General features: G+C 39.7%; 2 protein-coding genes across 7 annotated transcripts in view; one reads left to right on the forward strand and one right to left on the reverse strand.

Moving 5' to 3' along the window:
• The window catches only part of cadpsb (Ca2+-dependent activator protein for secretion b), a 60,388-nt gene extending 57,680 nt beyond the window's left edge, over nt 1–2,708 (forward strand). For all 5 annotated transcript variants that reach the window (XM_079578187.1, XM_079578189.1, XM_079578185.1 and 2 more), the window contains 2 exons: nt 2,145–2,249; nt 2,449–2,708. In XM_079578187.1, the coding sequence (XP_079434313.1) occupies nt 2,145–2,249; nt 2,449–2,622 (279 nt within the window). In that variant the 3' untranslated portion in view covers nt 2,623–2,708. The remainder of the gene's footprint in view (nt 1–2,144; nt 2,250–2,448) is intronic.
• Nucleotides 2,709–3,321: 613 nt separating this feature from the next.
• Nucleotides 3,322–16,247, reverse strand: part of ca16b (carbonic anhydrase XVI b) — a 140,113-nt gene continuing 127,187 nt past the window's right edge. For both annotated transcript variants that reach the window (XM_079578181.1, XM_079578180.1), the window contains 13 exons: nt 16,141–16,223; nt 15,777–15,911; nt 15,097–15,231; nt 14,012–14,184; nt 13,765–13,900; nt 11,968–12,114; nt 10,922–11,015; nt 9,997–10,073; nt 9,779–9,907; nt 8,136–8,282; nt 7,701–7,843; nt 6,419–6,554; nt 3,322–5,869 (listed from right to left, as the gene is read on the reverse strand). In XM_079578181.1, the coding sequence (XP_079434307.1) occupies nt 5,723–5,869; nt 6,419–6,554; nt 7,701–7,843; nt 8,136–8,282; nt 9,779–9,907; nt 9,997–10,073; nt 10,922–11,015; nt 11,968–12,114; nt 13,765–13,900; nt 14,012–14,184; nt 15,097–15,231; nt 15,777–15,911; nt 16,141–16,223 (1,682 nt within the window). In that variant the 3' untranslated portion in view covers nt 3,322–5,722. The remainder of the gene's footprint in view (nt 5,870–6,418; nt 6,555–7,700; nt 7,844–8,135; nt 8,283–9,778; nt 9,908–9,996; nt 10,074–10,921; nt 11,016–11,967; nt 12,115–13,764; nt 13,901–14,011; nt 14,185–15,096; nt 15,232–15,776; nt 15,912–16,140; nt 16,224–16,247) is intronic.

The raw sequence follows: 16,247 nt of genomic DNA on the forward strand, positions 1-16,247 counted from the left end.
CTAAACAGGGTTTATGCTCTGAACTATCCCAAATGGCTGAGACACTCCTCCTGTAGCTTTCAGTTTGCTGGGGTGACTCTTTCATGCAGGTGTTTCCTCTCTCTTCCGCACGTCCCACCTGCCAGGTCTGCATGCACTGCACGCTCAACTGGACTGTGAAGTGGACAGGCATCAACCAAGTATCAACTAAACTTAACACAAAAAAACACACCAAAGAGATCCGAAATCAACTTCATTCATATATTTGGGCCGTAAATATTTGCATTCCTGCCTACTCACAAGTTAAAAGTTGACTTATTTTATTCCAGTATGACAGCGTATGTTTCTTCGACTTTTGATGGTGCTGTTCTCTTGTAACTAAATGGAGCTGATAGATCATTAGTCTGGGGGAAGCTAAGCCAACCCTCCAACAATTCTTAAACAGGACCTATACAAGAAAATAGCACCTGTGCTCCCTGCCTGCCGACCATTTGCTCACTCATTCTACTTTCTTTTGCTAATGAACTCTTGTTAAAACTACAGTTTAATTTCAATCCCCGGTAAAGGTTTTCCATCTTTCACATAGATGAAATATATTATAAATAAGAGCTAAGTTTCCTACCGCCGTAGGTCTTAAGCTATCACAAGTTCAGACATACTCTGATCAGGCATAACATTTGTGACCAAGGACAGTAAAAGTCAATAGCGCAGAAAAGTCTCCTTTGTGGTGCTAATCCTTTAAAGACATTGTTTTATACTGGACCTGAAAAGTTAAGGCCACAAACATAGAGTCATACTGTAATGTTTTGCCTGATCTTTGTATTTTAAAACCATATGTTAATTTTCCCCTTGATATTTAGTTGTTGCATTGTTGCTAAAGTTGTTAAAACCCCTCTCTTCTCTAGCTCTTTTCAGTACAGTAGAGGTCTGTGTGAACGAAAAGTCTCCTGGTATGAGTGTGCGTGTCTTTGTGTATGTTTAGAGGAGCAAACAGTAAAATTTCAAACACGCCGCGGCAGAACTCTGGAGAAGTTTGCGTTCTCCCACAGGTGCAGTCCCAGAGCTATAGGCTCTGATGTTTTATTTAGTCAGAGGAGCTGTGCCAGAGATGAGAAGTACCGGTTATAAAATAACGCCATAATAAGCAAACAGCAACATCAACATTAACACTATTCATTTGCCTCTGTTTTTTGGAGAAGAAAGGCGTCACTCAAAACTCAATGTTTCTGTTTTTTAACATGCCTTTGTGTTATTTTACAAATCAGAAAGTATTCATATTATATCCCTCTATTTGTTATGTTGAAGTCCAATTAGGACAATGATCCAATTAGTATTTATTTATTCTTTTAAAAACAAATCCACTCTCCTTTCTGCATCCAGAGCAGTGAACAGAATTTACCACAGACATTAATCTTTATAAATGTCCCAAAACTGCATTCATGGAATTGATCTGCATTTGTTGTATTGGGTCTGACAATGAAACTTTACTATTACTTTTTTTACATTATCCCAAAAACATTTCGCAAAACATTTTAAATGTAGGGTACATTTTCTTCTTAGGGAGTTTTTCCTCCCAAGAAATTGATATCATGCAGCCACATGATAAATTGACTAAAATATAATTAGTTTTTTAAGCCGCTGAAATCAAGTTTGTATAATTAGGTGAACTAAACTACGGTAATGATGCAATTTTATTTGTTGGATTGACAAGCCTTAACAAACAGTCAGTCAAAAAACGTGACATATTTTCAAAAACAACTAAACCAAATCCTGAATAACTACCTCAGCTTCCTGGTTCCCAATGATGTAGTTTAAGAGATGTTATAAAAAGCTGCTGCCCATATAGAATTTAAATTTCAACTAATAAAACATTTCCCAGGTTGACCCCGTTAGTATATCAACGTTGTAGTTCCTCATAGCGTTGTGTTAATTGTGTTGACTATATATAATATTTCAATCATTGATGTTCCTCTTCCTTAATGTTCATTTGGAATATGAGCCTAGTTGTGTTGCTTTACAATTTCAACTTTCAACTTCAGCCTTTATTCCTGCCCCATAAAGTATTCTTTGCTGTAGTGTGTGTAGGCCTAAAGCTGTCAGTCTGTTGTGTCCATGTCCTGTGTGGGGTGAGTGTTTTGCTGGAGAGTGTCATGTTTGTGTTGCAGCAATGGTACACTGCCACGATGAACCTGCTGGGCACCTGGCTTACCGAGCGCATGGACCAGCAGCTGCACGTCTACCAACTCAAGATCCTCATCCGGATCACCAAGGTAATCCCAGAGCGCAGTATGTGTTTTATCCCACTGTCAAGCACAAATACAATATTAAAAGAAATTGTACTTTTAACAGTAGTTCTTGAATGCACTGCCTTTCCGTGACTATACAGAATATAGCTTATTCTCCTCTGCTCAAGTTTCTTGAAATGCCTGACGACTCACTTTGATTGAACCTTTTTTTTTGTGTGTGCAGAAAAAGTACCGGGACTTCCGTCTGCAGGGCGTGCTGGACTCCACTCTGAACAGCAAGATGTACGACACAGTGCGTAACCGGCTGACGATGGAGGAAGCCTCGGCATCGGTGCGGGAGGGCGGCATGCAGGGCATCTCCATGAAGGACAGCGATGAGGAGGATGAAGAGGACTAGACACAGCCCTGCCCTGCCCTCGCCCTCGAACACCCCCCACTTTTGACTTTAGCCTGGTTACCGATGCATGTACCAACTCAGATAGCCACTCTAGGACCTCTTTGTCAGCTCGAAATGCCTATGAAGGAACTAATAACTATTAAAAAAAAAGTACTTATACTGAGGAAATAAAAATGTAAAAAATAACCATGATTGGCAGTTTAGCTGTGTCATGATAAAGATAGCACCTATCTTTGATTCATTCATTTCTAAATTCATTTCTATGTGTTACTAAGCAATATGGAGAACCATTTGTTTGACGATGTTGAGTGAGATTAATAGTGTCCCTGTCCAATGCAAACCTATATGGCGCTACTTTGTCGTATCTACATTCATAATGGTACATTGTCGTGAAAATGAGTGTGTGGACCCTTTTATTTGTCTCGTCTGTTTTAAGTGAATGCCAACTGCTTCAAACTGAAAAAGAAAACTTCTGTATTTATTTAAGGCTGTCGCAGATAAACTGTCGTCTACTGTTAACATCAACAGTAACTTTTTATCATGTGTCTGCGCTCTGTGCTCATCTCGATGACCAATTAGATACTGAACTCCAGTTCTATATGAGATGCAATATTGTCATAGCTCCATTTTGATAACGGGAGATTATATTTTTATTTCAACATGTAAGTTGCGTTGCACTTTTACAGAGAAAATGGCAAAATATTTTTTTTTTTTTTATGAAAAAAGTTGGTCTGTCTTTGTTCTGTAACTGTGTCGAATGAGATGTCTGGCATTTGTTTGGGTCTCACTGTTGTTTTGTATATATGATATAAATATATATAAATATAAAATGCTGTACATTGCATTCTGAGCCATTGCTGCATGCCTGTGGGTCCCCGCCCTCCCCCAAACGCTTTCTGTTTTCTGTGTCAACTAGCTGGTCCATTCATTCTTGCTTTTGCCTTATGAAAAGCCAACAGTTGTTATATGCAAGAGCTGTGGCCTCAAAATAAAACCATTGTACATGTGCATCTTCTCCTTTATGTTTGCTGCCAGCAGGGGGCGCCAGAACAACAGGCTGGAGGCAGAAGTGCCATTGCATCGCCAGTACATTGACGCATCCAAAACTCTTTATTTCGTGTACAGCGGTACAAATGACCTTTCAAATAACACCAGCATCATATCTCATACCATCTCTGTATGAACAATCTGCTATTATGTCATAAAAACGGGAGATATTAAGGAGAAAACATGTACATATTCATTACAAAATAGACTTTGAACCTGGCTCAAGTACTGGAAATCTGTGGAGTCATTTAGGTGGTCGATCTAAGGAGACCTGTGGACAAGGTACATTCTGTTAAGGTCCACATTACAAACAACTGCTTTGTATAAAAATATAAACTGATAAAAGCGTAAATTTACAGGTAAAGCCACCAAGAATGCACAAGTCAACAAAGCAACCAATGTTTACTGCAAAGTGGGAGTAACTATATGTTGAAGAAAATAAATTAACTGTGGACAAAATTACACAGGTGCCAATAGAAAGGAATGCTTAAGGTTAGTGTGGATACAGACTTTTAGCCTAAATAAATCAAAAATAAATCAATAGCATGCCAGCTTCCAATATCTGCACTAACATGAAACTGTTTTCAATTGTTGCCGATAAATAGACCACATAATAACCACATCTTTGGTTACAAATAAAGCATAAACCCGAGTAATAGCAGCAGTGCCTGTGCAAAATAACTCCTCTCATCGACCAGTCCTGGGCTCTTTGCAACGTCAACTTACAATGGACGTCCATAATCCAAAAAAATGACATGGAAAGCGCTTCCTTGTGATGAGGATCAATAGAAAGTAGATTGAAGGTGATTTTTGGCCTAAGCAAGCACCATAAATGTAAACAGACAAGGCACTGAATATTTCCAACGCAACTTCGAAAAAGAAACACGTCACAGCAGAGAAAGTAAGAATGAAGCCAGTGGCCAAAAGAAAAAGAAGAAAGCAATAGCCATGCAGAAAAGACTCGGTTACTAATAGAAATGTAGGGCTCAAAACAGAGTGGAACAACCAAAATATAATCTACAACTTGGAAATCAGTGACACTGACCAACGTAAAGCAAGACAAGTATTTGATTATATCATGTATGTACAGTAGCTTGTGATAATATATTAAATGGATTAGTAGCATGAAAAGAAGCAGGGATTACTTTGTGCTGGCCGGATCTCATCCGAAAACAGCGACGTTTGTAAAACCACATGATATGTTGCCAAAAACGAACACACTGTAGGCGTTGCGCTTAAACAAGGTTACATTTTGCATAGGCACTGCTCTGTGTAAATAGGTGACCATTGACTGTTGAGGTTAGTAACGTGGCAAAAAAAACATTAGATAATTAGATATATTTATAATGAGTTACAAATTAGGACTTTACAAAAGGGTCAGTGGACAAATAGATAAAACTACAAAGAAAAAAATACACTGGCTGAATATAATAAGATATTATATATATATGTATATATATATAATTTACAAAACAAGATAACAATATACATAAATCCCTGCTAAAGCAATAAATGTTCACATTAGATGCAGTAACACATTTAACATAAGCAATAATAATAATAACTACACGTTTTACAAGACAGTAGTGAGTTTTGGACCATATTTCCATCATATTAAGTGACATGTGATAAAACGAGGAGTGGCTGTGACTGAATGCATGCGCTGGGCTGCAGTGGTGAAGTGTGGTTAGACTGATTTAAATGGTCCTTCTGTGGTCCTCGTGGGTATCCGGGTTTGTCATTTTGGGGGTCATGAACCCAGATCTGTTGCCACGGCGATTGTTTTTTAGGCAGTAACACTGATAGGATAGTGCAAACTGGACAAAGTCGTTTCATCCTCGGTCGATCTTCAACTTAAAACAGGTGCAAACGCTCAGCAGGGTTACGCTTAAGACAAGAAGTAAAGGACGAAAAAAAAAAAAAGCATAAATATCAAAAAACTTCATCAGTATAAAAGTAATAAGGTTATTTGTTTTAATCAATAGTCTGGCAAAAAAAGGCCTCCGAAAAGTCATTGGATTTTTTTTTTTGTACAAATAAGTGCGAAATGTCCTCAGACGAGTGACTCCATGCTCTCAGCAGGGTCCGACTCATCCGCCATCACCACCAGCCCGTTAGTGTCCATGTGTAGCGGGCTCAGGTCGCTCTCCCGGTGGCTCACCAGGCTCAGCATGGCTTTGTATAGGTACTGATACTGCTCCTGTACACAGAAAAACACTCATCATTATTCAGCAGGGCAAACCTAGATCAATAAAGACACAGCTTTGGGTTGCTTGTTTAGTGAGGTTTGCATGGAAAAAGCAAACAACTTTTGATGTAAATCTACTTGTTTTTGTGCTGCCAAACAGAATGAAATATGCAGCTCGAGGCACTATAACGTCAGACAAAAAAAAGAAAAAAAAGATTTCAAAGTCAACTCTACTACAAGTAAAAAAGATTCTGGCAACTTGAATAATGACTTAAAACATTGTCTGTTGTTTATGTGGAAAAGTAGTTTACTGTTGTGTCTCAATCAATCAATATTTTAAGCAATACAAACAACAATCAACTGTTAACCAATGACGTGATGTTAGTATTGCACTAAAAGTAAATTATATTTATTATACAGGAATGATCTGCTTTTGTTATGTTTATTTGCCCTTAATTCTGTTTTTAATCGCCATAATGGTCCGTAACACCCCAATGTGGAGACAACCTGTAATCAGTAACTATTAATTCTACTAATGCTGCAGAGGAAGTAACTTCTTACTATATCAGTGAAGACGCCCGGTCTCATGAGGTTGATCATCTTGGCGACCTGATAGATGTCCACCGATCCCTCATTCTCCAGCTGCTGAGACAGAGTGGTGAGGGCACACAGCATCCCCGCAGACACTGCCCCATACCTGAAGCAAAAACATATCACTCAGGCTGTGCAATGCATTGAATTTGACTCAAATCATGGTTAAATCTACAATTAATATTCATTATGAGCATGGAAGATTTCCCCATTGACAGGTCTAAATCTATTCTGTAGCAGCAGTTGCTTTTTGGAAGGAAGTTTGGACTTTGGAGGAATAAATTGGAAACTACTTTGGGTTAAATGTATTACATTTTTATTCAATTGGTTTAGCTTTTTTTTTGATAAGTTCATTACTAAAGTTCTACAAATTCAACTAAATCAATTCAAATTGAAAACTGAGATCCATGAATAAGAGATAATAATAAAAACACATCTACAATGCCTGCCCTCCCCTTTAAAATCTTTACTGTCCTGTTGACCTTTTATGGTTGCTAGAGTTGTCAGCATCCAAAACATTCAGCAATTTTCAAATGAATGATCTGACAACTCTTTTTGCTTTTCCTGTCTGGGACCGGCACGGGCAGATTGTAACCCCCTGTTGCAGGACAGATCCCAAGATGCCATTATCTCATGACATTGATGAAGTCATTTCCCAGCCATAAAAGATGGCAAAAGTTTAACGTCTAAATTAAAACGCAGATTAGCATCTCGGTGTGCATGTGGCGTGTTGTAAATTACAGCAGAAAGCAGCCTGGTGGTTTAAATGGAGCACTAATTGTCAGGGTATCCCGTAATGAAGACAACATGCTGATGCTGCCACTAATCACGGTGGAGCACTGGGAGAAAGTACATTAACTAAAACTAGAGCTTGAGCACAATTACACGCAGGCCAATGCTGATTAGGCAAATGTTGGTTTTGTTAATAGATCAAATACACTATTCAAACGGCATTATATCCACTACGGTATACACTCATTCAAAAGTGCCAACGAATATAAAACAAAACTGAAACTATATATTGCCAGTCAATCACTACAGGACATTACAATTGCCCTGCACAGCGTCCTGACCCAGTATCTTTGGATTAAATTATAGTTGAGACTTCAAGCAAGACCGTCTCATCCCACATAAGTGACCTAACAAATGCGCTAAGTGTGAGTGATGAGCAAAAATCCCCACAAACACACCCCTTCCTCCGTCGGGACTGAGAGAGTACCCGCTTGTAGGTGCCGGGATAAGCTCCACTTACTCGTCATGTACAATAGTGGGACCGTCCCGCGTCATGGCCTCCTCCTTGATGACACTGATGAGCTCGAATGCGCTGCTGAGCGGGGCATCGGGGTTTGGCCACTTAGGGCACTGGAAATGTCTAACCTCTAACACATAGTCATCCTGCAAAAGGCACCAAATACATTTCAGTAAATACAAAGGGGATACAGCATTTACAGTTTTCAGACGTCTTGATCCTTTTAACTTTATTACGGATAAGCCAAACATTAAAATCACAAAATCTAAACCCTTCAGTGATGCATATAATATAAAAAAGGGGAATAAAAGACTTCATAGAGATAGAGAATCTTAAATAAACCTTATACAACTACAGCAAATCTCTTTCATTTACTGGAGGGGTATAAATAGACTTCCTGCATTCCCTGTAAGAGCGGCGAGTGAATAGATTGTTTACCTGCGTGGCCTCCAGGATGAAGTCGTGGATGATGATCTGCTCCTCGTTTGACAGGCACAGTCTGTCTTTGCTGATCAGAGTGACGGTGAAGGCAATACAGTTCATGGCCTCCTCACGACTGGGCCAGTACACAAACTCATCCTCTGCCTAGACACAACGCACGCAATGCACATTAACCGATACAATGAGCGTCAAAAACATTATAAAGTCAATCAAATAAATGTAATTTCAATCCAGGGGGAAAAGTGCGAATAAAAAATCAATACATGTGATATGAATAAACTGTCACCATGTTTTCACTGTTAAGTTATTCAGTTATGCAAATTGTATTTCACATGCGAAAATGCACTTTACAGCACAGTAATAGCATAGTAATAGGATGGAAATGGAAATTTACATAAAAGTAATTACATTATAACTACTAGAGATAAAGCACTAATTCAGCGTTGTTTGCTTCCGCTATCGATACTGGGGATTTGAGTATCTGCCGATATCCGATATTAACCAATAAAGTAAAAGAGGCTGCTGTGAGTGAAAAAGTGAATATTTCTCTTTTCTCCATTTCAAGATCAATAAAGTAAATAAATAAATAAATAGTTTCTTATGATGTTACAGATCAGTTGTCAGTTATATCTATTAATAAACTAACAACGATCATTGGACTTTTAGGTTGCATTTACATAAACAACTCACATAAAGTGATCCAGTTACTACAACTTGTGCATTAAAAATATGTTAGATCAGTTATTAATCAACAGCACATTGTGAACTAAAATACCAACACTTGACCACTCCAGCAGTGGTTATGTGATTTTAGTAGACTTCTTTAGGCATTTACATCCTGTTTTTTGACCCAGCGCTAGCATGCTCCTGTTAAGCATTAGCATGAAGTTTCTAGTCACGGTTTTGCGCAGCGATCAAAAATACATTTGCGGAGGTTTAAACTAACTCAACGATTGAATTCTCCGTGTTCTAAGCTTAAAAATGACATAGCCTGCAGCACGGGTAGGCAAGTTTGTGTCATGGAAGGACGATTTTCTTCATTTCCAAAACGCCAAGGGCCGAAACTCACAATTGTAGCCCAAAATAAAGCCTATTTTTTCTACAAATATACTTTTTGCACATAATATATGACCTAATGGGGTGTTTTGCTGGGAAATGTGAAAATATTGACATTGACACAGTCCTTTTCACGTATTTGGTCTCTGATTTATGAATAAATGTTTCCTCAAAATTCTCTTGGGGGCCAAATGTTTTATGCTGGAGGGCCGAATTTGCCCCCCGGGCCTGACGTTGCCTACCCCTGGCCTACAGCGTGCCCATATTCACTTGATGAGTGCCAAAAAAGGTATTGGGTCAGTATCAGATATTGGTAGCTGATACCCAAAATCATGTTTTTCCCAGTATCAGCTCAGATATCCAATTCCAGTATCAGTGCATCCCTAATAATTACAAGGAGAAGGGGCACACCTAATCTATTTCAAGGTCATGTGATTTTAATAGATTGTAAATGATCAGTAAACACAGTAAGCGTTCTCCCAATAAGAGCATTAAGAACAATACATTATCCCTCTTTATCTTTAGTTACTGTGCTATTTACTCCCCCCCCCCCATGTTATTCAAGTGTGACCACAAACACATACCAGTCCTTGGTTGTCAGGCAGCATTACAATAATCTGAGCATTATGGTCCCAAATCATCCGCCAGAAGTCCGTGGTGGTGTGCGGCAAAGGATGCTGGGTAATTATGAACTCATTACTGCGGTAGTAGCCCTGAGAGGTAAGAGGTGAAATGTCAGCAGTTAGGTAAGGGGCTCTATTATGTACGGCACAGTAAAAGCAGGGGAAACTGGGGACTGTACCATTATGTAGGACGCATTAATATAATCTGTTCCCTTCATCCCGGGCAGAGTGGTGAGTCCCACCCTGGCTCGCTCCGCTGTGGAGACAACGCAGATTGAAGAGAAAAAAAAAACAAAAAAACTCCTCGATATTGTTCGGCTGATAATGCACACATTCATTACCGCTCCTGCTGTTGCTATAGAAACAAGTATCTCATTCTTACCCCGACCAGGGTTAGAGCCGAGGACGCACGGAAAGATTAACTTATAGGATTATGGAAATGGTTTCTAATTTAGGAACGGTCCTTAAAGATTTAGGCTGGAAAAAATGGGAAAGAGCGGGGAAGCTATTCTTAGAAAATCTCGCTACCTCTTACGAATATCACTGCAAAAATGATAAAGCGACAATAAACAGAGGTGTACATATCCTGAATTTAAGACACCTGCCTTTCACTGATGGTCATGTATAGACACCCATCCTAATAATTAACATGTTTTCCATTCGAACTTGATAAAAATGTGCCTACTATATGACTTATGATTGTAATGAATATGTCAGCCCTAGCTCTATCCCTGTGATCTAGGCTTTGCATATTGTCAGACTAAAATAACTGCACCTTCACATATTCTGTCAATGTCTGACTGTTTCGTTGTACTTTAAAGTGGCAATCATACACCAAACCACTGCTGACTAATCCTTTGCTAAAACCGATATGCTTTTGGCGAGACATTTTCTCAATCAACCTGTTTATTGTCAAAGTGAACATTTGCAGTTTAAATTATGTTTTTTAACCTTGTAACACTATCTAAACAAACCTATGTTGCTGTTTGAAAACCACCATCAGAGATAGCTGCGCGTCTTTTACAGCTCAGAGCGTTGAACATGGCCTTGTATGCATAAACCGCAGCCTATACGCTATAGTTAATGTGCACACACTCCACTCACAGGGAACCACGGAGGAGTTGCGGTTCTTCTCCTTGTTACTGTCTTTGTGGGCGCTGAAGCACTCCACGAAACGAGTGTTGCACTGAGACAGCAGCTGCAGAGAAAAAAAACATACAGGGGGAGAAAAAAAAAAGATGAGAGGAAAGAAAAGTACAGTGTTTGAGTCTCCAGAGTCACTGTTTAAGCACCGTGCTGCCAATATGTCAACAAAAAAACAAATGAGGACGTGCGTGTGGCTTCTTAAAATAGTTGAAATAGATTACTAATTAAAGTACAATCCCATAGTTTGTGTGCTTCTGATAGACACAGTGATCGTAGACGTGGTGGTATAGCTAACTAACGCACTGTATTAGAAGAATGTCGAAGGAAGCAACATGAATTGACTTTGATAAAAGATACTGAGTCAATCCCCAAAGTGCATCTAAAGATTCAATAGATGTCAGCTAAAAAGAAGCAAAGAAGACTTTAATGTTCTGAGCTTGAGTGCATGGAATATTTCCTAATTAAAACGACCGTGTACAACCTCTCATCTCAGGTTTGGTCAAAACATAGTATACATCCATTTAGATAGACTATTGTTGAGATTAATTTGTGGTACAAAGCAGTGAATATATAAAGCAAAGATATCAGTCAAACGACTTCAAATACTGCTGTTGGTATTTGGTCTCGGAAGCTTCACAGCATCAAAAGATCAGCGTTTAATTAGTTATTCCTGATTTTGGCGAGGCTCAGTAAAACATTTATTAATGCCGTAGCTCATCATGCCAGAAATAACTCAACAGCTACATATCTTATCTGTGTTTTATTCATATGGGGTGTGGTTCAGTCTAATAAGGTCATTTGGATATATATATATTATGTATCTATATTTCTGCTGTTGTAGCATAGTTGCAAGTAAAAATGAAAATAACTTTTTTCGGTATTGGACTTGAGAGGTGCTTCGTGAAACCATTGAGCACGCTTCTAACAAGGCTCAGATCTGAAGGATACCTCTCCTCTGTCAGTGGTGTATGGACAGCTTATCTAACGCACAGCAGAGCACTCACCCTGAACTGCTTCTCCAGTCGAGTGCGGCCGGACGAGTTGGGCGTCAGGATGCTGTTGACATAACTGTGCAGCTGACAGGCTGGCACCTCCGTCTCCAGGCCCAAAATGGCCTCCATCAGAGCATCGTGGATAAAGATGTACTGCTCCTGTAGACAAAATATACACGTTTTGAGAGTGGCACGGAGCAAAACCAGAAACGGATTCATAGGAAAAAATAGAGTCCAAAATTGAGATAACATTAATGCTTTCAAAACCCCCCAAAACAAAAAAAACTTACTAACCCACCTTACTAAACTTACTAACCCAAGCAACACAGTAGGTAATGTGGCTCTTTGGACACTGTGTGCTACAAATACAGGCGGATTAGACTGAAAATGGATAATGCTTTTCTTTTTTAACCCATACGATTCAACGCTCAGTCCCAACAGAATGAAAAGCAATAAAAGAAGATATTGACTTTAAGAACTTCTTTTGAAGACAAACTGCATACACGGCCATGTTTACATAAATAAAAAGTGAGCACTGAAAGAATTGGTTCAATATCTCGGTAGGTTAGAATCAGGGCAACTAATGAACTCTACAGAGACCCATTTAGGAGTAGTGAAAGTGCTTATACGTAAGAAATGATCGCTTAAAAGGGGTATATCTCACAAATGACTACATTGTACTACGCAGATACAGAAGAGCCTCCACCTACTTGAGTGGAAATTGCTCAGTGGAAATGTATATAATCCCTTGTAGAGTTGACTTTAGACTTCATTGTCCCCGTAGTGAAACTGAACTGGCTGGCAAAGCGCCCATAATTAGTATGTAGTGTAACTAATACAAAATGCGGCGATAACAACATAATGGCTGATTGACATTTCTCCAGTTTACTTCTTTGCCAAACAGTTGAAATGATGATGCACGAGATTTAGCCTAAGCTTACAGTTTTCATTGTGCTGTTTAAGCACACACTTGTCGGTTAAGTACGTGTTTGCTGTAAAACAAATTCTGCTGCAACACATTGAGTAATTACGAGATGATTAAACTCAGAAACATCTGTGTATTGTAAATGAGAGAATGCAGCGCTCGGCAATGACTTTTTAATGCTTACAGAAGTATCCGGCCTAATGAGGACACCCTCCTGACAGTGCAATCAAAGTAATAACGGATGCGCTGATTCATCAATTATTTAAATCAGCCAATAACAATGATAACTTTAGAGTGTATGGTGTGTGCAACGGACGCAAGGCCCAATCATTCTAACCAACACAAAGTCTGGAAGTCTCTGGCAATTTTGTGACACAGTTTGTACTTGACTTGTGAAGTTTGTCTACATAAAATATGCCTCAGCAAATCACGTACATAAGAAGTGGTTTACAGCAATATAAAATGGGTGTTGTAAAGTAGCCATCTGGACTGTACAGTTTACCGAAGCTTCTAGTAGTGTTGTGACTCTTGACTAGCTTTTCCTTGGCACCTTTTCCCATCTTGCGCATTCATGAATTTGTAAAACATCGTCTAGCATGTTAGCAGTAGCCTTGATCTTTGGACTTAAGTCAAATAGCTGCGACCAACGCTTACAATCACAAGAAAAGAACGTTTTCCTGACCAACCCCCTGGGCCAAAATGTTTCTGTTCTACATTCCGTTGCTGTTTGTTTGCAACAGAACTGGTGCAAGCGTGACCTTTAGCTGCGCTCGGAGCCTTTAACGAAATAGCTTTCCAAAGCCCCACATCCATCTTTAATCACACATGACCTTTTCAGCATTAAAAGCAGTAATGTGCCCCCCCCCCCAGCCTGCTTCTCTTACCTCTGTTTGGACCAGGTAGTTGCGTTGTGTTCGGATGTGTTTTAGGAAATCCAGGACGCTCACTGTGCTTTTGTCCTTGATCTGTTGCAGCATGCTGTCAATGACGATGTATGTTCCCGTGCGGCCCACCCCTGCACTGGAAAGCACATAGGAAAGCTTTTACGCACCAGAATGCACCTACAGGGGGAGCTCTTAACCACCAAGTGCGTTATATTAAGAGGGGAGTTAATTTGTCTCCGGGGGGTACCTGCAGTGCACCAGGACGGGGCCCATGTCCGCAGTGCGAGCCGAAGACGAGCGCTGGATGAAGGTGAGGACGGGGAGTGTGTACTCCGGGACGCCCATGTCAGGCCACTGTGTGTAGTGATACTGCACCACGGTCCGCTCGTTCTGGCGCCCTTTCGGGTTCCCCTTCTGACCCTATGAACATAAATATACACACAACTTAGACTGGAAATGAAGCTGTTTTGTATTATCTTAAGTGAATGTGCTGCTACATAATGAGTCAAGATTAAATACAGTACTATTTGGATACAATAATTCACTTATTATATCATTATTATTTTATCAAGGATGATGCCATCAACATAGTTACAATTCAGGTTTGCTGCTGATGCGACACATAAAGAGCTTCTAGGTTCTTCTGGTTGGGCCTTTCTACACATTTAAAAACACTCTAGAGAGGTGGTTTTATGCTTTTTCCAGGTATTTAGTAATAATTCATCTTTATCACTATCTTACACTTGTTGGTTAGAAACTGTAGTAGTTTAACTTCACAATCCTCTGAGCGAACAAAAATAGGCTACTCCCACTCCTCCCCTCCTCTTGCTCCCCTTTGCTGTGCAGCCGTTTCAATGAAGAACGAAGACAAACCACACTGCTCGGCACGTGTGGCTGCATTGATACTACGACAAGTCTTTTCATTTTGCGAGGAAGGAGATTAAACATAGCAAGAGATGAAGAGGTGAGGAAAGCATTTCCTGGATACGTGCGACCTCAGGAGGAGCTTTTTAGAAAAACATGTTTTTTGGGAATTGCCGCCGTGATGCTAATAAAAGCCACTGGAGGAGATCCTAAGATCCAGCAGCTCGAAAGACAACTCCTGGTTTGTTTTTTTTGATGAGAGAACAGAATTGTAAAAAGCTCTAAAAAGGTCTTTTGCAAAAAAAATCCTTCTCCTTAAAAACTAAATTTCATGCAATGTGCAAGAATAATAAGTCACAACTACAACCTATCTACAACAATAACAGACAGGTATTATCTTGTTAAACTAAAAACAACAACAATATAATATCAGAGCAAGGGTTTACAGATTTCTGATAAAATCCTTACCTTTTTCATTTTTGTGTTCCTTATAAGGAAACGCCTCAGTGTGTAACAGGCGTGGACTTTGGTGATCTTCAGTGTCACTACTATGTTTCCATATTGCTCGCTGTTCTCAGTTGGCCAGTACTGGTCACATTTCCGCTACAAGACGAGAAAAATGAGTTAAAGCTAAGCAGGTTTCAATATGGCTCTACACTGGTCATACATTTTCGCTAGTTTCAGCCAAAATGTCTGGCATACCAAAGAACACAGCCATACGCATTCTGTTTGGACAAATGGTGGGAGTCTTAAGGCTGAATGTGTAAAAGCAATTCACTCTGTGCATAACTTCAAATCATAACAAAACCGCCCAAGAAGTGACTTCCTGTTTCGATCAAGCATGCTAAAATAAAAGCACACATCGTCTCATTGACTGGTTCAGCAGGTACTTGCAACATTACAAGGATGTAATTAAATACACAGATTTTAAGTGTGTTGTCTGTTAATAGTTAGGCAGAAAGAAAGTTGAACTAATGAACTGCTGAACTAATGAATAAGATGGTGCTTTTATTTTGGTGTGCTGGATAGAAACAGGAAGTCACTTCTTGGGCGGCGTTGTTATGATGAGGTTATGCAAAGAGTCAATTCTTGCTTGCCCTTCCATAACACTATTAAGCATGGTGAGAGAAACTGCAACTAAAACATACCCGCCCTTTTTCCACTAGGTTGGTGATCATGACAATAATGCAGGTGTTCTGCTCCCAAACCATCCTCCAGAAGTCTTCAAAGGTCGACTTCAGGGGGCCTTGAGCTGCGATGTAAGCTCTGGGCTGGTTGTAGCCCTGAAACGAAACATAACAACTGATTTTCAGAAACATATGTGATCAATAACCCGCAAACCAAAAACTGCCAGTGCATTTCCAAATCCGATGGTGAACTTCTGCAACTTTCAAAAACCGCTAAAAGACACGCTCGATAAAATAACTCAAGCGAAAGTGTTTGTAGGTGTCTGAGAGCGAGACAGATTCTTCTCAAACTAAAGTCTGGGTCATGTTGATAGTCAGTACTCACATCCACATAGTTGCCGTTAATATAATCTGAGTGCTTGGCATCTTTTCCTGCTAGAGCCCGCAGCTTCACTCGGCTGTGGTCGTCTGGGGACAGCAAAGATTAGGGAG

Source organism: Gobius niger (genome assembly GCF_951799975.1).
Source record: "Gobius niger genome assembly, chromosome: 20".
Classification (NCBI taxonomy): Eukaryota; Metazoa; Chordata; class Actinopteri; order Gobiiformes; family Gobiidae; genus Gobius; species Gobius niger.